Raw genomic sequence first — 22,883 nt, 5'->3', positions numbered from 1 at the left:
CTGGCACTTCACAACCTCTGTGAGCCTACCTCCTCATCTTTACAACAAAAGTAATGCCTGTACCCACTTCGCAGGACTGTGGAGGCATTAAAGTTACGTGATAGACTGTGTGTGGGAAGCAGTTGGTAACTAGTGGTTTTTAGGCATTCCATCCCCCATCCTGAGCTCCTGGGGATAGCTTTCAGAGCCCTGCTCCTCCACTACAGGACTTAAGACACTGCCAAGGAAGACAATGGAAGAGCCAGACACATGCCCTGGGGTCTAAGGGAAACACCCACTCCTAACATTAAAAGGGCTTCCTTCCCAGCAACAGGTGAGGCCTCAGGGTAGGCATAGTCTAGAGAGAGGGACCCCACAAAGTGCCATATCCAAACCAATACTGACACAAATCTCAAAACCAGATTCCACCTCCAGTGGAACCAAGCAGGCCTCTGAGGCCAATGGAACCCATGTAACAGAAGGACCCTAGTCCCCTGAGAAAGGTCTCCATGTACCAGCCTCATGCTGAGAACCCAATGAAGGGTTGTCCCTATGCAAAAAAAAGAAACCTAGCTATCTCTCTGTACACATCTGTATCTCCTAGGGGAGAAAATGAGAGTGCCCGTCGTGCTTGATGAAAGCGATATGAAGCCACTACCATGCGGCATTTAGTACACCTTCTCACCGGTTTCCCCTGGGCAGCCATGGGGGTTTTATTCACTGACGAATAACCTAGTACGTGGCAGACAGCCAGGACTCAATGCTTGTTGAATAATGTGAGCCAAGATATTCAGTCAAGAGCCCTGCTAGCTCTACCCATGCACCCAAAACTGCTAAATACTTAACATCGGCAGAAGATGGTCAAAGGTAAAGCCATGGGGGCCTGGGGCAACAGATCACCAAGCAGAGCCCAAGGACTCAGCCTGGACCTTGTGCACCACACGGACAGCCCAGTGCCACGCTGTCTGCAAGCATGACTCCCGGACTGTCCAGAGCTGAAATACCTCCTCCCCACTGAAGAAAATGAGCTAGTTGGTCTTCAGATGGGAAGGCAGTGTAGGCACTGGAATGTGGGCTGCGTGTTCCCGCACTGCTGGCAAGGGTGCCCGATCTGGCGCTGCAGCCGGCTGGTGGGAGGGCTACACCCTACTCCAGGAGGCAGTACCCTCATGTGAGCTCTCCGTGAAGGGCCTGAGCTCAGAGAAAGAAGAGGGATGGCTATCACCAAAGTTTCAAAATTCAAAGACATCATGGATATTAGGGATGAGTGTATCCTTAACCCTCAGAAAGAAAGAGCCACACCAACCCTGCCCATAGCCAGATCATACCACCACGGCAGCTCTCTGGTCCCTGTGAATGCTAGGGCCACAGACTGCAGTCCCTCCTTGATCCACAGAATCATGCAGTGTTTGTCACTAACACCTGAGATGAAAGGCGGAGAAATAAATCCATCCCCACTTTGGAGACAAACAGCTGTAAGACAAGACATTCAAGTAGTATGGAAGCCAGAGAAATTTTGGCTGGGTCCAAGCTATTTTTTAATAGCCCAATTTCACAGTAACTTTCAAGCCATGTTCTCCAAGACCCAAGTTGGGTCCTCCTGCACTTCTATGTGCTGTAATACCTTTCCAGAGGACCCTTGTAGCTAAGACAGACCAGAGCCAAAGAAAGGCCACGCCCCGACCTGCTGTCAGTGAAAGATAGTGCCTTAGTCAAACGTGGAGCACATAGACAGGTGCCCACCTCCTCTGTGAGCTCTTCCGTCTTTTCCTGAGACACCGTGGGAGTGAGGACAAGGTCAGATTCATAGGCCATGCGGGTCGACCTCAGAGGACCACATCAAAGAAGTGACCATGGCCTCTTAGCCAAGATCCCCAGGCACAGGATATCATACTTGCTTACGTGGGGGAACAGGGCACCTACCAACCTTTCTGGAAAAACCTGAGTCAGCTGAAGGCCAGTACTTCAAGAAATTCTATCTTAATTCAGAGGTAGTTACTTATGGCAAAGTTCTTTCCTATCCTCAATCAAATTAAAAAAAAAAAAAATCCAATCCCCTAACCCCAGTCAAATGGGATTTTGCTGAAATAACTGGCCATTAAAATGCCAACAAACACAACAATCCCAGGCTCTGCAAAGCATTCTAAAAAAAGACCTGCGCCAAACAGGGTGGAGGCCAGAGAAATCAACAAGACAGTACCTTGCTGCCTTGACTGCCAGTTTCTGGAGCGGGGGAGGCAAGGAAAGGATGGCAGGCTCGTGAACCCCACAGGCGGCAGCAACAGCAAATGGCCGCCCCACCCCCACCACCTCTCCATCCCCCCAAAGTGTCTGCTGCCGACACTCTTTTTAATAAGACACAATTCACACACAGCAAAATACGTGGATCTTAAGTTACCTATCATATTTCCTCAGTTCCATTCTTCCTGAATACTCCAAGCCTTGGGTCTGGCCAACCCTTCCCCCGTGTACCACAAGAAGAAAATAAACGAGCACTGGGAAGGTCTCACCAGCAGCAGCTCAAGGGGTTGCCAAGAAGCCCCATCAAATCCTCCCAAGGCAACAAGGGGCCCTAAAGGGGAGTGGCTCTTCTCTGTCCATTTGGTTACCCTTCACACAAAGAAAAACAAAGCCTCCGAAGCTTAGAGTTACCCCACCCCACTGACCCTGCCTACCCCTAGCCAGGGTCAATGCTCTTACCCATATGTTAAGCCAATTTCAATATCCTAGTGCCACCCAGCCTCACCTGAGGTTAAAATTATTCCCCTGCCATGATTCTGGGACCACCCATCCTCATATACAGGCCCCTAGCTTTCAAAGCCACTGAGAAACAGAATCTGGACCTCCAGTGATCAGCCCCTGAGGTCCCCCTCCCCCACCTAAAAGTGTTTTGCTTCATCATCTCCAAGACAGGCCTGGGCACTAGGGGGTTAGCTGGATCTTTTCTGCATAAGACTGTCACCTTGGGGACCCTTCTCAGGGCCACCCCAGGTGCAGACTAACAACTCCAGGGAATTTATCAGGGTAAGTGGAAAAGCCATGCCTGCCTTTACGAGCCACCATCTGTCCTGCCACACTCACAGCCAGCATTTCCATCTCTTGCAAAACAGCTCCATGTTGTATGGGGGGGGGGAGTGATGCAAAGGGGAAGAGAACAACTGTTGCTGTGGACGTCTTCGCTCGCCACCCCATGCGTCCCCCTCCCCCAGCCAACTCATTTTCTGGCACTCACCCGAGTGTGTGCTGCTCTGGGCTGAGGCATCCGAATCCTGGGTGCTCCAGGGTCGGTCCCAGCCTGTGAGACTGAGGGACTGCAGGCCAAGGCACAAGTCATTTGCATCTGGGAGGCCCCGGGAAGAATCTTGCGCAGAGGTGGGGAAAAGCATCCTGCTTGCAACTGTTTCTTCAGAGTCCTGGAAGTCTGCTTTGGACAGGAGGAGAGCAGAAACCCCAGAGTTAAGGGCTGTTTTCCCCAGTATCATCAACAATAAGTCTTATTAATAGTAGTTTTCCCAAGCCCGAGGAGCAGACATCCAGGCTAGCTGGACGCTGTGGCCGCTGCCTCTGCACTTTTGGGGGCGTTAGAGCAAGAGCAGTTGCCATACGGCCCCCTCCCCACATACACACCCCTATCCCGTCTGCATTACAGACGGGGCCAGCATGTGATCAGGCTGCTGATGCTTCCCGCTGCCAGTGACATCAGCCGGCTGAGCCGTGCAACAGAGAGCGGCATCATCCCTCACAGAATGGGGGAGGAGCAGGAGGGGACGACAGGGAGGAGACTTGCCTCCCCGGGAAAAGATAGCACAACAGCTACTTGGAACAGTCCGGGTGCAGTGCCGGTAAGTCCGGGTTCCGAGGCAGCGCCCTCCGGTCTCCAGCAATGGTGGCCAAGCGGCCCTCAGGCACCACTGAAGTCCTCTCCGCTGACAGCAAAGCCAAAGCAGCCGACTGCCTGCCTGTGTAGCTCTGCCCTCCTGCCCCTCCCTTCCCCTCCCTCTGCTCTCCACCCCCAAACCCAAAAACACTCTAGTCCTGGACTCTCTCCAGCTGCTTGCTCAAGCCCTGGTTTTGCAGCCCAATGCAAAGCTTCACAATCCTGCTAGCAAAAATCTATGTGCTCCAAGTGGCCCCCTGAGCAGCACCCTGACACAGCAGTGTTTACCACGGAACAGGATCACCTTCGGAAAAACGCAGCACTCTGGGACCCTGGGGGACAGCCCCTGGTGCTCCAGGCTTGTCTGGAGCAGTTTATCCCAGAGAAAGAGGGTCAGCTGTGGCAGAGGGAAGGGAACCACCGGGCTGCTCAGGTGTCCCACAACCCACACGCCCAGGTAAGTACTGCCCTCACCAGGACGATCCCTGTCCCCAGAGTTCCCTCACCGCAGCAGGATGGGCCCGAGTCATAAGCAGACCAGTCAGGTCCAGCTCCCCCACCCTCCAGCAACCACAGGGACAGACTAAAACAGGGGCGACACCACTAAAACAGGAGAGACAGAAGGAGGAGAAATGGTCCCAACCATATTCTGCCTCATCAGACATCAGTGTTCAGGAGCTCCCCCCACCCGGCTCTGCTGATACTCTTTCTCTGGCCTTCTAGGAGCACTCGGAGCTGCGCCGGCCAGCTGGGAGGCTCACGGATGCCTCACTCAGGGGTGCTGCCCAGGACCCAGGCCCTACTCCTGTGACCACTCACAGCTCCAGCAACAAAGTCCAGCTCTGCCCGGAGATGGTGGAACTTCCGCCATTTTCTCTTTGCCACCGTGCTCTCTCCCCCATCAGTCCTTTTCCATCATGACCTGTAGTCACAAGGCTTCCCCCTCAGAGAAGGTAGAGCCAAGTCCCAGCCTCGGCAGGCAGGCCGCTCCCACCTAGACCAGGTGGGAAGCTCTCCACCTCTCTTGTTCCTGTGTTCCACAAGGAGTAACCAGATACAGGAAGCCGGCCCACCTGGGACCGCCTGTGACAGGGTCCCAGGCGGGCAGAGGCAGGGGTAATGCTGTGAGCCGCAGGAGATGCCAGCCACAGCTCCCTGCACTGTATACCCTCACGTCCTGGGGCACTCAGGCATAGCCGAGAGGGGAGAAATGACGGGTCAGTGAGAGGGACTCCTCCCCTTGGTGGTTTTTTCCTTTGTCTTTTCTTGTCTTTTCTTTTCTTTTCCTTCCTCTTCCTTTCTTCCTTTCTTTCTTTTTAAGAGATTTGCTGCTGTGTCATCCATCCACGTTATTCCTGTCTGCCTGTAGACACTGCTTGCTCCCGGTCTGTGTTTGTTAAAGCCCCATTCACCACTGCACCAGGCCGGTGTTGCCCTCACCCCAGAACACTCCCTCCTGCTGCTCGATGCTCACACTTTGCACAAGCTAAAAGTATACTTTAAAAATAATCTGTACGTATTAATTACAAAAATGTAAAGCTACCTTTAAAAACATCGATATTTAAATACCCAATCCCCCCTAACCCTGCTATCCATATAGTCCCTTCCACCCCACAACGAGGTCAACTGTGCCCAGAAGCCCCTATCCCCACCCCAATCTCTAAAGTGAGGGTTTTGTACTCCTGACTACCCCCATGCCCCTGGCAAAGGGAACCTGATCGCCGACTATATCTTGCTGCCCACAGTTTAGTGTGGCCCGCCAGCAGCACCAGCATCGTGGGGGCTTGTTACAAATACAGAATCTCAATGCACCCCACGCCCCAGACCCACAGAAAGGATCTACATTTTAACAAGATTCCCAGTTGACATGTATGCATGTGAAAGTTTGAGCGATACAATCTATGCCACTTCCACAACCTTCCCACCCAACCTACGCTGACAGACCCAGGCCCAAGCAGCAGTTTGATGTCATGGATGCGTAAGCGCGTCCGGGCACTCCAGGATTGAAATACAACCTGACCTTCACTGCCAGCGTGCCCACTGTAGGCATCACCTCCAGCCTCATCCAGACATTCTCCATTCCATGGTTTCTTCCAGAAAAAGGTTTTCACCACCACTGCAGGATTCCTTCACTAGATCCTAAGAATCAGTGGAGCCCATACCCATTAAATGCTTAATGCAACAGGCTGGGAAAAGTTAAACAGCTTTACACGTCTGATGGATCCTGCTTTTGCTCACGAGGTCTGCCACTGTGTGATCCTGGCCAAGTTACTGAGCCTTTCTGAGCCTCTTCTTATCTGCAACTGCAGCTCCCTTTCAGGATCGCATGAAGTGTCTGGTACGCTGCCTGACACAAAGCGTTTTATCGGTATTCTATTTTCGGTAGGGTGACTGTATAATTTATCATCCGAACCAAGGCATTTTTGAGAGAAAAAGGGGGCAAATTTTAATAACCATACCAGAACAAACATCCAATTTTAAAGTCAGTTACAGAGGGGCACCTGGGTGGCTCAGTGGGTTAAAGCCTCTGCCTTCGGCTCAGGTCATGATCCCAGGGTCCTGGGATCGAGCCCCGTATCAGGCTCTCTGCTCCGTGGGGAGCCTGCTTCCTCCTCTCCCTCTGCCTGCCTCTCTGCCTACCTATGATCTCTGTCTGTCAAATAAATAAATAAAATCTTTAAAAAAATAAAAAAAATAAAGTCAATTACAGAGACAAGAAGTACAGCATCAGGTAAACAGTTAACAATACCGTAGGTGACGTATGGGGACAGACGGCACCGCTACTTACCATGGCGAGCAGTGAGTATCATAGAGAACTGTCCAATCACTAGGTTGTACACCAGAAACTAACACCACACTCTAGGTTAGTGATACTTCAGTTAAAACAAACTCATACCAGGACAGCAGGCTTAAACAGAGACGGTGGGTGAACTGGCACGCACGATCACTCCATCTGCAGCCAGTTGTGTTCAGAAACATTTTACTCAAGAAAAAGACTTCCTTTTTTTTTTTTTTTTTTTTTTTTTAAAGTAATCCTTATACCCAGCGTGGAGCTCAAACTCATGACCCCAAGATCAAGAGTCACACACTGTACTGACTGTACTAGCCAGGGGCCCCTCCAGAAACCTTTTAGTCCTTTCCAATGGCTGCCTGATCCCATCTCTCCAACTTCCCATTCTGCTCCACCTCTTCCCTCTGTACTGAAAGGGAGCTGGAGAAGTACACTCCCAACCACGCTAACTCAAGGGAAGAGGTCACAAAGGCTCATTTCACTGAGCAAAAGCTTTCTTTGCTTCTCAAACTCATGGCAGATGCTGGACAGGAACCTGCCCCTTTTTACTGGATGCTAGTCTTCATAATCTCTTGCCGAGCACCAGCTGGGCACTCTGATGTACTAAAGGCTGGTAACCAGCGCAAGATGAAGTGGAAATTCTCACTCTAAGGCAACCTTTTGAACAATCTCTCTCTTAAATGCTTCTTTCTACAAGTTTTCTTTATCCATACCTATACAAAGCTTCTGATTTAAGTTTCTTAATTTGGTTCAAAAATTTAAAGTCCTTTCTGGCCAGCAGGGGAGTAAGACAAGAGCAGTGCCAGGTCCTCATTTGTGGTACCATGAAGGTACGAGCCATCGCCCAAAGGCTGATGGTAATTGCAAAACGTTGGCTGAGGTCCATGGGATGCCTGAGTTGGGTTCAGAGCAGATACCACAAGCTGATCCTAGGGAAAAGGAGACCTAATTTTGAGGAGGCAAGAGGGAAGAAGGTAAGCAAGGTAAACATGTTTGCATGAGTCGAGCCACGGGAGAACGGAGGCTGGAATGTCAAAATGCTGCTCAGCCAAGCAATGAGGAATGCCTAGGAACTCAAACAGGAAATAATGTGCGAAAGGGCCCAAGAGGAGCCAGACGTCAGAGCTAGGGAGGCCGGGGATGAGAGGGAGAGGAGGAGGAGGGAGAACCGCTGGAGAGGAAGAAGATACAGCAATGGCATAAACAGACCACAAAGCTGCATGTACACCGTGGCCAGAACGTGACAATTCTGCGCACTGATGGAACTTTCGGTAAAGGAACACAGAGAAACACCAGCAGTGAACATGTGAGGTCAGCGGGCTGCCAGTGCACGCTCCTCTAGTAACTGCACAATCACAACAATGCAAAAGTAAGATCTGTCCCCTCTTTTCTTTTCCCTCTTTTGGCCTTAAAGCAGCACATAGAGTTTGTTCAGCAACCACACTTGAGCTCTTTTACAAAAATCTCAACTTCATCCCCAGATTTCAGTCCCTGGAACAGGAGAGAAGGACACTGGATCGTTTGCCCCCATTAGATTCTTTCAAATGACTAACTTTATAGTCAGCCGAGTCCACTTAAGTCAATGATTTATGGTTTTAAGGTTTTAACAAGCCTATAAAGTAGCATTTCTAAGAATGTATTTCTAAAAAGACTGAAAGACAATTTTCTCACCCAAACATCCAGAAAGCCAAAATGATGATTTTGAAAATCCATTTTGGCAACTTAAAGAGAAAGAACAAACGTGCAAGGAGTCAGACATCTCAAGATCATTTCAACTCCTCTGTTTGCTCTACGTCCCTTAACCCTTCTAAGTCAGGAAGATTGTGGGCTTCTCCAGAGCAGGACTCCTCAAACTTTAAGGGGCACACGAATGACAAGGGCATCTTTCTGAAACAGATGCAGTGGGTCTGGGTCAAGCCCAGAACTTGCAGTCCTAACACACTCCCAAATGATGTCAACACTCCTGGTATGCTGGCCACACTCCGAGGAGCACAAGTTTAAAAGGGTTTTTCTCCCCCCAGATTGTCTCTTCCAGGTAACTCACCCCATTCTTACTCAACACCACTTTTTTCACAGTGTTCGCTCCACTAAACAAGTACCTTCAATGGCTCCCTGTGGCCTCTGAGATCAAAGCCAACCTTCAGGCCTCGGCTTACTTATTAACTTTCTCTTACACTATTCACCGAACATTAAAGGTTAAGCTTGAGTTAATCAGAACTCCCCGGAAGTTCACACTAGAGAGAATAATTTAATGCCAACCTGCGCGCTCGTAAGTGAAACAAGTTTAGATGAGAGAGCATACAGGACAGCTAAGACATTCAGGGAACGCTTACAGAGGACTGTAGTTATATGTCCTATCACATTACAGATTAAGGTATTAAGGTAGGAGAGATGACAACTGACTTTCGATGCCCAACCATAAAAATGGGATCCTTGGCTTATTTTAGTCTTGAGTAATCTTCAATTAAAGTCCACAAATTATTTCCATGAAAATAAAAAGTGGTTTTTATAATATTTCTTAAAATGAGTACTAACAATGTTGAGATTCTAAAGTGTCATGTACCATGTTCATATACTGAAAGATTAAATATTGTTAGAAAGCGACTTCTCACCCAATTGATCCACGTGGTCAATGCGAGCCCAGCAATATACCTGGCCTTTGAGCAGTTCAGTGGGGACCGACCCTTCAACACATGGTACTGGAGCCACCACATATCCACATGGGAAAGAAATGAACTTTGACCCCCCACTTCACATCATATATGAACATTAATTCAATGTGGATCAAAGAGACCTAAAAAAGTTAAAACTAAAGCTTCTCTAAGGAAACACAGACTCTCTGTGACTTGGGGTGGGGGAATGGACAGAACCAAAGGTTACTTACAGAGGACACAGAAAGCAATGATCATTAGAAAAAACTTCAGGGGTACCTGGGTGGCTCAGTCATTAAGCATCCACCTTCAGCTCAGGTCATGATCTCAGGGTCCTAGGATCAAGCCCCAGGACACGGGCTCCCTGCTTGGTGGAGAGCTTCTCCCCCCGCCCCCCCCCCCCCCCCGCCCTATCCCCTCTAGAGTTTGCTTCTTCCTCTGCCCCTCCCCCCACTCGCACTAAAAAAAATCTTTAAAAAATACTGAAGAAAAAACGTTTGATAAACTGAACTTATCAAAGTTAAAAACTTCTGTTCATCAAGACACCATTGAGAAAATAATCGGGCAAGCTACGAAATGGGAGGAAATATCCACAGATAAGATCTGATAAGTGGCTTGTATATAAAGTGTATAAAACCTTAACTCAAAAATAAAAGAAAAAAATATTTTTCAAAAGGGCAAATATTGAAAAGGGGCAAAATATTGAAAAGGTATTTCACAAAGATATGCAACTGGTCAGCAAGCACTTGAAAAAGTACTCAACATCATTAGTCAAAGAAATGCAAACTGGACCACAAGAACTACTACACACCCACCAGACGGCTGAAATGAGAAAGACTGGCTCCACATTCTGACAGCATTCAGGGTGGCCGATCAAAACTTCCATGCATTATTATATGCGGTGCAATCGCTTTTGAAAAAGGTCTCGAATTTCTTACACAACTAAACAGAAGACGATTCCACAACCCAACAATTCCACTCCTAGTTCTCCCAACCAAGAGGAATGAAAGTATGGGTTTACAAGCAGGTCTGTATTGAACAGCAGCAGTAGCCTTATTCCTAACCACCAAAACGTGGATACAGCCCAAGTGACCATCAACAGAGGAATAAAATGTGGCACATGTATTGACGGGAGTAGGACCCAGTGGTCAAAAGGAACAAGCTGATAGATGCAACACGGAGGAATCTTAATCACCGAAAGAAGCCATAATGGCTTCCATAAATGGAATCCTATCTAGGTAATCTTGTCTGAAGTTCTAGAACTAGGCAAAACCAGCACATGGTGAAAAGAAATCTGGTGGTTGCCTCTGCAGGAGACCGGGTGGCGAGTGAGGGAGCTATCGGGAAGTGGAAGGAGGAACCTTTGTGAGGGGATGGTAATAGGTGCATTGTGATGGGAATGGGGCCGGCTGTGTGCGTCTGTAGGGATGCATCTAGTGATCCATACAGGATCTGTGCATTTCACCCCATAGACATTTTACCTCAAAAAACTGTAAACGAATATTGAAAATTACTTAATGACGTGCATACTGACTATTTAGGGGTGAATTATATCCACATCTGCAACTTACTTTGAAGCATCTTATGAAAGTATGACGAACTGATAAATGGTTAAAGGGATAGCTAAGTGGGTCCGTGGTAAAGCAAACTGACAAAATGTTGACTGCGCGCAGGATGGGGTTCACTTCATAGCTCATTCAGCTTTTCTGTATGTCAGAAAACTTCATAATAAAATGTCGGGGGAAAATTAAGTCAGACTTTTTCTGACAAAAGGCAAGTCTGATTGAACTAATTGGTTTGACAGTAAGAACTGACTTCCTTAGATTTTATGGTTGACATTTTCCGTAAGCACAGCAAGTTAGAATCTATGGACCAAAGGTTTTGACAGTACATACTTAAAGCAAGTGGTGAGATAGAAAGCATTTTAAGATACTTTCTTGGCAAAGATGTATTCTTAAATTTTCTAAAAGATTTTATTTATTTGGCAGAGAGAAAGGGGGGCACAAACAGGGGGACTGGCAGAGGGAGAAGCAGGTTCCCCGCCAAGCAGGGAGCCCGATGAGGATCAAACCCAGCACACTGGGATCATGACCTGAGCCAAGGCAGACACTTAAATGACTGAGCTATTCAGGCACTCCTTAAGGTAACAGTAATTTCCCAATGTTTTTGGTAAACAAGGTCTTTAAGCTAAAGAACAATAGACACAGGAGTTATCTAAAACCTGTATAAAGTACTCTCGGTACACTTTCAAAAAACTGAGAAATTCAGTAACCGATAACTTGGGTAACAAATCTTTTCACAAATTAGATGGTTTCCAGTTCCTTCTTTGTCACAAATATGAAGGAGTGAATGGAACTGTCAGCAAGTACAAGACTAAAAATAATGACAGATGTCTGATTTTTTGCATAGAACTCGAGGAGTTCAAACAACTGAGACACGCTGCTCTAATAACTCCTTCATTTCCCATCTATTTATTTATGTGAATAAGTTTACTCAGAGCACAGATCTATAAAAACAAAAAATAGGAATATATTTGGTGTTGAAAACCCTGAGTCATTCCAGCAATAAGTGAGTCATCCAAAATTACAAGGGTTTTGAAAATATCTCATCTATCTCATTAAGAAGCACTTCCAACAAACAATTATTAAAGAAAATTTTATGAAAATTTGTAACACTGAGATTGTCTTAATCAATTGTCCGAGCAAAGACCAGAGCAATCCAGAACACTTACAGCCATTTAGTCACAGAAAATAATTTAAAACTTCAATTTATGTACTGGTTTTATTGCAGAGAAGTACAGCCTATGATCAACAAAAGACCCGTAAGTATAAAATATCACATTAGGATAAAATTCCATAGAAGTAGACTAGAGATAGGAGGAAAGGAGAAGAAGAACCGTGAAAAATATCCTACCATTAAAGAATGGGCTTATATATTTTTCAGATAAATAATAGGTATCAAATAGGTCTATTCCACCAGACACACTTTCACTTATGACATCAAATTACATATATGCAAGAAATACGTTGTATTTTTTTAAATTGTTTTATGGTAAACTATACAAGAAATTTTACCATTCTAGCCATTTTTAAATATATAAGTCATTTTTTAAAAAAGATTTTATTTGACAGAGATCACAAGTAGGCAGAGAGGCAGGCAGAGAGAGAGGAGGAAGCAGGCTCCCCGCTAAGCAGAGAGCCCGATGCGGGGCTCCATCCCAGGACCCTGAGATCATGACCTGAGCCGAAGGCAGAGGCTTTAACCCACTGAGCCACCCAGGCGCCCCTATACAATTCATTTTTAAATATACAATTCAAATTGCATTTTTGTGTAACCTGTCAACACTATGTATTGCCAGAAAGCTTTCATCTCAAATTGAACTCAGTGCCTATTAAACTCTAACTCCCCACAAGCCCCATCTCCAGTCCCTGGTAACCACTTTCTATCTCTCTGAATTCAGCTACTTCAGGAACCTCCAAGAAGTAGACTCAGATATTATCTGTCCTTTGTGTCCGACTTAGTTCACTTTGTAGGATCTCCCAGGTTCATTCACATTGTAGCCTGTATTAGGATGTCCTTCCTTAGGCTGAATAATATCCCACTGTATGTAGACACCTTCTGTTTACCCACTCAACTGTCAGACATTTGCATTAGTTCTACCTTTCGGCTACTGTGAATAGTAGTGCTATGAACACTGATGTACAAAAATAGGTTCAATTCCTTCGCATATATACCTAGAAGTGGAACTGATGGCAATTCTACGTTTCAGTTTTATTTTTGGGAAACCCATACTACTTTCCACTCTGGCAACACCATTTTACATTCAGCAGTGCACGTGTTCTAAATCCCCCACATCCTCACCCCCACTCCTCTCTCTTGTTTTGACAATGACCATCCTAATGCGTGTGAACTGGTATCTCATTGGGGGGTATACTGGTGGTGGTTGTTTGTTTGTTTTAGATCAATGGGATGTATACAAACCCACATTTCAAGACTGCTGCTGCCCCATTCCTGAATCTCCTAGGCCATGTTTTTAAAAATCTCCCCCACACCAGGATTTTGTTTGAACTGTTTTTCTTCTTATGGCATCCAAGTGGTCCCTTTAGACAAAAGCCATCTTCCCGCAGGATTCTGCCTCACTGATCACAGTGATGGTCCACAGGTGAACATGGGAGCCAAGCTGGGCCAGAATAACCCATTCCTAGGACTACAGAGGCCAGTCCAGGTATGGACACAAATCACACCAAGCTAACTGGGAGTACTTTCTGAGATTTTTCTAATTAGATACAGTGGAGGAAGAACCATTTCCTAGCTTCAGGATGCTAGAGAATGTGAACATATCCCTTTCCTCAGGTAAGAGGGCAATTGTGCAAAAGGAGAAAATGAAACCCACACTTGGGGAGAGGCTGCAAAGAAACAAGATCTTGTCAAAATTGAAGGCCCTGGATTTAGCATCCTTGCTTAGTTTTCTGGCCACTTCTTCCTCTCTGTGAGGTATATACTAAGAGCCTTCCAACACATCTCACGCTTTGCTAAGGCTGGTTCTAATCGGGTGTTTGATCATTTGCCAATAGTTCAGGCCCTGCAGCCAGAACTGACCAAACAAGGAATTACTTCCATTGGGATGAGACTCTCTGGGACAGAGGTCCTTAATGCCCCGCCACCAGACGAGGGTCAGCCACAAAGAGAAGCAGGAAAGGGTCTAAAAGACCACTTGGTTCAATCTTTTCCACTAGAGAGCGAACAAGACCCAGAGAAGACCAAAGTGACAAAGCTACTTAGTGGCAGAGGTGGGATCCAAATCCAGGGACCAAGCTGTTCCACCTCTCTCTGACCCTGGGGCACTTTCTTAGGCCAGGTCTGCACTCATGCATGTCCCAACTCAGGCTTGTTTCATCCATAAATTATTAGTGGATTCTCTTTTTTCCACTTAAGTGAACCCATCCCATCCTATCAAGGGTTCAATTCTTAACACTCGCTTCTCTCCCCTCTTATTATCGTCCCCCCAAGCTCCCACTTTTTCAGCAAAATGTCAAGTTCACATTCTGGTGTTTTTAAGACTCCAATGCCATGTGCATGCGGCATTTCTGAAAGCGACCACTTAACTTCCTCACCGGGGAAAGCAAGAGAGGACTGCTGATTCAAGTCCAGCTCCACCTCGTCTATGGCTCCTGGCAGGGCAGCATCTGAAACAGAAGGTCTTGAAGACTCTGGTCCAGGGTCCTGGCCTACAGTATGCTGTCGGAGGCTGTGCCTGAGCTGTATGGAAAACTAGTGTGATCTAAACACAATCACGTGTGAGGTTCTCCTGTTCAGATTTGGGGTTTGCACAAGTTCCTTAAACAGGATGCCAAGTTGGAGACCCCTTACAGTGCCAAACCACAGCAAATCTAGAGAACATAACAGCTATTTTTAAAAGGACTGGGTGCTTTCATATACTATGGAGAGACTAATCTGGTACATTTCTGAAAAGTGATCTGACAAGTCCACTTAAAGCTCTGAAAGATACTTATTAGATAAAGGATTTTACTTCCAGGGATTTATTCTAGATCCAAATAACCACAGATGTAGCCAAAAGTTTTAACTTTAGGTACTCTCTACTAGTGTTTAAAACAGACACCTGTGTATGCAAATGATCTCCAATAATTTGAAATTAACTTTTTAAACCATGAACAATTTAGCAGTCTGCTAAAGCCTATTGCTACCTTCTAAGAATAATGTTGTTAAATATGTAAAATAGCGATAATCTGTTTTTGTTTTTTTTTTTTAAAGATTTTATTTATTTGATGGGGCGCCTGGGTGGCTCAGTGGGTTAAAGCCTCTGCCTTCGGCTTGGGTCATGATCTCAGGGTCCTGGGATCGAGCCCCGCATCGGGCTCTCTGTGCAGCAGGGAGCCTGCTTCCCTCTCTCTCTTTGCCTGCCTCTCTGCCTACTTGCGATCTCTGTCGAATAAATAAATAAAAAACTTTATAAAAATAGAAAATAAAAAAATAATTACAAAGATTTTATTTATTTGAGAGAGAAGGTGCAACTGGGGGATGGTGCAGAGAGAGAGGGAAAAGTAGACTCTCTGCTGAGGGGGGAGCCTGACGCAGGACTCTATCCCAGGACCCCAAGATCATGACCTGAGCTGAAGGCAGACGTTTAATGGACTGAGTTACTGAGGTGTCCCAGTTTGTTTTTTTTTTCTCCAAACATTATACTTACTTGAGGGGGAAACAAGGGGGTTCGGAGCAGAGGGAAAAGGACAAGCAGACTCCCCACTGAGCTCAGTCCTGTCATCGAGCCAGATGTAAGGCTCGATCTCATAACCCTGAAATCATTACCTGAGCTGAAACCAAGAGTTGGACACTTAACCGACTGCCAGAGTATTAGGCCCTGCTATTTTGTGATTTGCTGCCAATGTTTACAATAGAAAGAAATGCTACATTTCAGGTAAACATTGGTGAAAATAAAGATCTATTCACCTAGATCCGAGTTCCTAGATTTCCTGAATTCTATCCACGAATCTGGGTTAAGAATTCCATATTATGTGTATTTACACAGTAAAATGCTATGTAACTTTGACAGAGACTATAAAATCAATGACTCTAAAAGATAAGAGAAAGATCCAAATCACTAGTGTGTTCACAAAGCTTTCACTTTAATAAATGTGTGTGTGTGTGTGTGTGTGTGTTAGAAAAATACTGGATATGCTAAAATGTTATCCCTCAGCAGTAGGACTACCTAGGACTGTCTCCCCTTTGTCTGTTTTACAATGAGCATATTGAACAAGAAAAACACTGGTTATAAAACAGGGTAATGTAACTAGGACCTAATATCCCCTAAATAAACTCAAAAAAATTTCTAAAAATTTTTACAAAGAAAAACCCATATTAGAAGATTTTAAATTTGACACTAGGAGTTTAATAACAATACAAAATTAGGATTATAATTTAAATACAATAAAGCACAGAATATTAAAATGAGAAGGGGCTTTGGAACCCACTTAGTCCAGGCCCTTCACTTCACAGCAGAAACACCCTCCCTGCTGTGGATTCCGGCTTTAACCCCTGACCTCTGTACAGTTCCCTCTCCCCCCATAATTGTACTCACTTCTTCAGTCAAGAAGAAATAAGAAGACCTGCATTCAGAAGCTGCCATGCACACACCACAGTGGGAGTTTTCCTCCCTGTGATCAAAACCATCAAGGCTTAGTTTTGAGCGGCAAAGCTCTGACATTCCAGCAGATGGGGATGGTACCACACAGACCAAAGATTTTAGAAATTAAACATCATATTCGCTACTTCATAAAGTGAGAAAAAGAGCAGAGTGCATGGACAGGCTCTAGAATAATCTGAAAAGGTGCATTTCCTTCCACGGACTGGAGTCTCAGGATTGGTTCCCCCTCCCACTTTCTACCACAGCTCCTCTACACGGTACTCCTCTCCTCAAGTCCAAGCTCACCTGGAGCTGGGCTGAGAAAATCGGAGCACGAGGTCGGCAGAATTGGACGCAGTGAGGGACAGACACAAAGATGCCCACATCGAGCTCCTGCTTATTCTCATCCACTCCACATCTGTGATCCCGCCCTACAACAGGCCCTGCAGACAAGAGCAAGCCCAGACCCACCTAGGGGGGTCGCCAGCTCCCCTGCAGGCCTGACCCTCGCAGCCAGATGTGTCTCACTTCCTAGAGCGCCCTGTGAGCCCTGACTGTCCACGCACACCAGTACTTCAAGAGGCCTGCTCGGTAACGTTTCTGTGATCCTTCACCTCCCTGCCCCCACCAGTGACGTAATCTAAGTCTTCTAATAAATCCTTAGTCCACAATGACTACTATGGTTCTGCTTTCTGGTCAAACTCAGAGACTATCTCCTAAGAGGACAGTGTATGGAGCAACAAAGTCATCCCCACAGTAAACAGGACAGCAAGAAATTTCACTTCGAGAGGGGCGCCTGGGTGGCTCAGTGGGTTAAGCCACTGCCTTCGGCTCAGGTCATGATCTCAGGGTCCTGGGATCGAGTCCCGCATCGGGCTCTCTGCTCAGCAAGAAGCCTGCTTCCCTCTCTCTCTCTCTGCCTGCCTCTCCGTCTACTTGTGATCTCTCTCGGTCAAATAAATAAATAAAATCTTTAAAAAAAAAAAAATTTCACTTCTAGAGCCAAGAACATAAGCAAATTTGGACTGGCTGCCAGGCTCGAGATTCCGAAGGTGAAGCCAAGAGGATGGCTGGCATCCCCTGGCCTGCCGGTCTGTCCCACATGCTTCCGGGACTGCTGTGTCACATTCAGAACACACTAGCCACATGGGGCTACTGAGCTCTTAAAAAGTGGCTGTTCCAACTAGGGAAGTGAATTAACATTTAAATGAAGAAACTGGCAACTTGGGTCTCTTACTGGAACACTTTCAGTATGGCTCAGCACTTAAAGATATTAATCTACATTTTCAACTTTATATTTTATAAGACTTAAATACATAAACTATTTCAGATGAAAATTTGCAGTTCGAATCAAGATAGGCTGTCAGTGTGAAATATAATGCAGATCATTAGAATAAACTGCATATACTCTTGCAATAAATTCAGGTATCAAATGATGTTATACACCTAATACTAACACAATGTTATATGTCAAGTGTATCTCAATGAAAAACTTTAAACTATATATTCACTGCATTTTGAATCATAAAACACCTCCTAATGTTTATATAAATCACATGTTGAATATTTTGGACTAAAATTATTAAAATGAAAAAGATAAGAACACATGGAGAAGGCATTAAATCCATTTTGTAAGTGTTGACACAGAGGCTCAAGCAAGGCGAAGCCCAGGTAGCCGGGCGGGCTCTCCGATGCTGACGTGACACATCAGCACTCAGGGTGGACAGACTCTACACGGGTCGGACAGACACTCCATGTTACGGACAGAAAAGGCAGTATCTCAAGACAATAGACAAGCACAGGGTAGAAAGTAAAAGCTCACTCTCATTCCTGCAGCACTGTTCATCCTCACTTCTAATCTCCTCTGATTAGTGGTTTAAAATAGATTTCTCTTATATCATTTTCTATGCATTTGTGAACACCTGTACCAACACTGCTGTTATCCAACGCCAAGTCGTGCCAATGTGTTAGGTTTAAAAAAAGTACTTAAGTGAGATTCTCATGTGTCAGGCACCAGCTAGTATGATGAGGAGGAAAACCAGCTACGGCTCTTGCCTTTACAGATTTGCAAGTCAGTGACTCTAGTGAGGAGCGATCCACAGAATCACGGCCACAGCGAGCTGCCATGGGAGTGAAGAGACATAATGAGACAACAGTATGCAAAGGAGATTCTGGGCCCTGGGGCTCCTGACTGGCTCAGCCAGTAGGGCATGCCGCTCCCAATGCTCCTGACCTCAAGGTTGTGAGTTTGAGCCCCAAGTTGGGTGTAAAGACTACTTAAAAATAAACGTTTTTTTTTTTTTTTTTTTTTTTTTTAAAAAGAGGTTGGCCCCATGGGGGAAGATAGGTTAGGATTTCCCTGAGGAAGTATACTTTCCAAATATCGTGTCTGATTTACAACATCTTTGATTATTAGTTGGTTGAAGCACCTTTTTTCCTAATAGAAGAATTAAAAACAGCCAGTAGCTGTCAATTTTCAGTTCATAACCCCTGCCTACTTTCTCTGAGGATGAGATCTAGTCAGGTAGCCTTTCCTTTACATTAATAAGCTGGTATTATTTTCTTCTTCAAGGTTAAAATAATAAAACAAAACTCTAAAAAAAATCTGACTACATTTTTCCAAGTACTCTGTTAAGGTTTAAAAGCACTTTAAACTGTAGCACTGTTTGCAGAGACCCTTACTTTTAAATTCCCTTAAAAAAAAAAAAGGCACATTAACTTTGTTCTCTCTCTTACTCTCTGAATTTTGGTCAGAACAAAAAGTTACGTAAGTTATATTTTGTCTGAAACAGACCAACTGCTGGTAAAAAAACAGGAACTCAACTGATGTGCCTAAGAATGAACACTTAGAAGTTAGCCAGTATTCCGTATTCACTGGGGAAGAATCGAAGGACAGAGGCTCAAGGTGGAGTCAAATACAAAACCGGACTCGCACACACACTCCTTCCTCCACAGGGACAGGGAGCTACACAGTGTGACTCGGGACAGTCACTATTCTGGGCCATCATTAACATCCTGAAGAGTCAAAACTGCCCGTGAGGAGCGTCTGCCTGTCTAAGCCCATTTTAACACATTCTCCTCACGGGATTTTATTCACAGGAACTAGGTAACAATGAATTAAAAAGCTACATGTTTTCTTTTAACGTCACAACAAAGGAAGGAATCACAATGGTCCTTCAGGCAGTTTGGTTTTTCCAGAGTTTCTGGTAGTGTTTGCACTCAAAGAGAAAAAGAAGGTCAGTAGGAAATTCAACAAGGGAAAAGATAAAAGACTTACACTGTTTAAAAAAAAAAAAAAGAAAGAAAGAAAGTTCCATTTTAAAACAAATGGGAATTCAACTAAGAAGTCTGCTTACTGAGTGAAATAAGTCAAGCAGAGACAGTTAATTATCATATGGTTTCACCTACTTGTGGAGCATAAGGAATAACACGGAGGACAAGGGGAGATGGAGAGAACGGAGTTGGGGAAATCAGAGGGGGAGACGAACCATGAGAGACTGTGGACTCTGAGAAACAAACTGAGGGTTTTGGAGGGGAGGGGGTTGGGAGGTTGGATGAGCCTGGTGGTGGGAATTGTGGAGGGCACATATTGCACGGAGCACTGTGTGTGGTGCAGAAACAATGAATTCTGCAACACTGAAAAGAAATTAAATAAATATTTTTAAAAGAAGAATGGCTGCTTCTAAAGATTGGAGTTGAAATCCCGTTTTATTCCTGTATTATTTCTAATGACTATTGGAAGTTTCTCTAGAAGCAGTGAGAGAATTATAATGTAACTGCAATTCTAATATTGTGGTCAGAATTTGGTCTTTCTTTATGCCATGTCCATATCTGCCTAATGGTAGAATAACCAAATAAAAAATGCAAGGTACATTCTTAATTTATTCTGCACATTTTTGTTCATAGTATCAGGAAGCAAGAGATATGCTGTAAATTTCTGCCTAGAAAGATATAGATTAAAGAATTTTCCAATAAAAATTAAAAAAGAAGTCTACTTACCAAACCAGAAAAGTTAAAGGTATAATATGCAGTGCTGAGGAGTCATTTTGATCATTTTCTTCTCTGCATAATACATAAGACAAGCATTCCCAAATTGCTGGAGGGACCATAAAAGGATAGCATTTCCATAAATCATAAGGAGCTTAAAAAATTAAAACTGTTCAACTTAGTAATTGTATTGCTAAGAATCTCTAAGTAAATACTCATAAAGGCAGAGAAATGCCCACCTATAGAGAGGTTTATCACAAAGCTATTAATGTTGAGAAGCTGAAAATAACTATTTCGCTCATTAAGAGGTAGGAACTTAGCCATTAATATTCCTGTCTCCACACATGAAGGAGTAGAATGCTTAAGTAGCTGGGGAAGGAGAATCAGCTATAGAAAGCAGAATTAGAACTGCATGCAAATGTCCAGAAGTACACAGAAAGGGATGAACAGTCTTCCAAACAACCCAAGTAGACCACAGGCAGGAGGACATATAAACTGTCGCTGAATTTTCCAAATCATCTATACCAGACATAAATCCCAATAAAATTCAGAAAATGGTCTTAAGAATTTAAAATCTGGCTAAGCTCTCTGACAAAGGAATTCATGATATATTGAGTTTTGAGAGAGCGTGCACACGCACACACACATGCACAGGGTGGAGGGAGAGAGAGAATCTTAAGCAGTCTCCACGCCCAGTGCAAAGCCCGACATGGGGCTCAATCTCATGACCCTGAGATCGTAACATGAGCTGAAATTAAAAGTCGATGCTCAACCAACTGAGCCACCCAGGCACCCTGGAACTCATGATATATTAAAAAACAAAACAAAACAGTGTTTTCAAATAAAAATGAGCTGTCTTTTAAGAAAAGAACTTGGTAAACCTTCTGGGATGCTCTTGGTCATACATATCAAGAGTCTTTTGGGGTTTATCTCCTATACAGATGTTAGCAGTCTAGTATTTCTAGATTCTATCCTGAGAATGAGACATGGTCAGAGACTGTCCAACAGGGAAGTTCACTGCCACGTTCAGAGTTAATGTCAGTAGTGTGAGCAACTTCACCTGATCTTGGCCAAAAGACCAAGAAGCGATGTGCGCAACTTCAAATAGGAAAGGAAAATATAACGCGAGAATTATCTCCTTCCTCAAGTCCCCAGCTTGGAGGTACCTTTAGAAGATTCTTTCATGTGCACAAAGCACGTAAATGCATAGCTTTTAAAAAGTATACACAAAGAGCCAAATGTACTATTTTACATCTTTCTTCAAATCCTGTATTTTGGAGCCACTTTTTTGTGGCAGGATGGTAGTCCAGCCCATGAGCTTTTGCCACGTCTCCACTGATGGACATGCAGGTCTTTCCTAGTAGTTATTTCTTCTTCTACAAACAGTAAGGCAATATACATCCCTCTACATTTATTTTTACTTTCTTAGGCAAATACGCTTGACAAGTGCATTATTCCTCATGATCCACTATGTTTAAAACTGATGGGTGTTGGCCAAAATTGCCCCAAGAGTAATTCCAGTCTGAATTCCCAACTATACATGGACTATTTCTCCACACCCTTAACAAACTTTACTTTTTATGAATCTAATCAGTACAAAATAGAACCCCAGGGGCGCCTGGGTGGCTTAGTGGGTTAGGGCCTCTGCCTTCGGCTTGGGTCATGATCCCAGGGTCCTGGGATTGAGCCCCGTGTTGGGCTCTCTGCTTGGCAAGGGAGCCTGCTTCTCCCCCCTCTCTCTCTGCCTGCCTCTCAGCCTACTTGTGATCTCTGTCAAATAAATAAATAAAATCTTTAAAACAAACACAATCCCATTGTTTAAATTTGTCATTAAAATTCTCAGACTGAGTGACAAGGGTCTACTCTCTCTTTTTAACTTTTGTAAGATTTACCATTCCTTCATTGGTTAATTGCCCCTTTTCCCTCCTAGTGTTCATCTCAGAAAATGGATCCACCTAAGTTTGCCAGACAAATTTGATCCTACTCTTATCTGCCACAATCAGCAAGTCCTACTAAACCTACTCCTGAAATTCACACTAAATCTGTCCACTTGCCCTTGTCTCCATTGTTACCATACTAGTCTAAGCCAACACATTCCTCACCTGGACTACTGCAATCACTTCCTTTTAACTCTACTTCACACTTAACACACTTCCCATCCCAAGAGCCTTTCTACCCCTCAACCATACTAACTTCAACCCATCCCACCTACTGCAGGACACTCCCATTTGCTCTGCCCTGGTTTTAGTCACTTCCTCTATATGGCTGCCTCCTCTTCATTGAGGTCCTAAGCATAAATGGCACTTCTTCAGAGAGACGATCTCCCTTACCGGTATGCGGGGAAATGATTCATGCAAGCACTAACCCCTCCCACGCTGCCATTCTCTAGCATATCCCCTCAGTTCAGGTGCTTTCGTGGAACTTAGCATAACCTGAACTGTGTGTCCCTGGTTCCCA

The 22,883-nt window shown here is 44.9% G+C and overlaps 1 protein-coding gene across 11 annotated transcripts in view; it reads right to left on the bottom strand.

Moving 5' to 3' along the window:
- The window catches only part of CPEB1 (cytoplasmic polyadenylation element binding protein 1), a 92,329-nt gene that overhangs the window by 21,738 nt on the left and 47,708 nt on the right, over positions 1–22,883 (bottom strand). For 5 of the 11 annotated variants that reach the window (XM_047737571.1, XM_047737565.1, XM_047737567.1 and 2 more), the window contains exon 3: positions 3,212–3,403. The exons of 1 other annotated variant lie outside the window; for it this stretch is intronic. In XM_047737571.1, coding sequence (XP_047593527.1) covers positions 3,212–3,403 — 192 coding nt within the window. Of the gene's footprint in view, positions 1–3,211; positions 3,404–3,766; positions 3,918–6,644; positions 6,775–22,883 lie in introns of those variants that run through there. 5 more of the 11 variants (XM_047737566.1, XM_047737568.1, XM_047737574.1 and 2 more) reach the window with 3 other exon arrangements.

This window comes from Lutra lutra, chromosome 7 (genome assembly GCF_902655055.1).
Source record: "Lutra lutra chromosome 7, mLutLut1.2, whole genome shotgun sequence".
In the NCBI taxonomy this organism is placed as follows: domain Eukaryota; kingdom Metazoa; phylum Chordata; class Mammalia; order Carnivora; family Mustelidae; genus Lutra; species Lutra lutra.
This window is presented reverse-complemented; position numbering and strand designations above follow the sequence as displayed.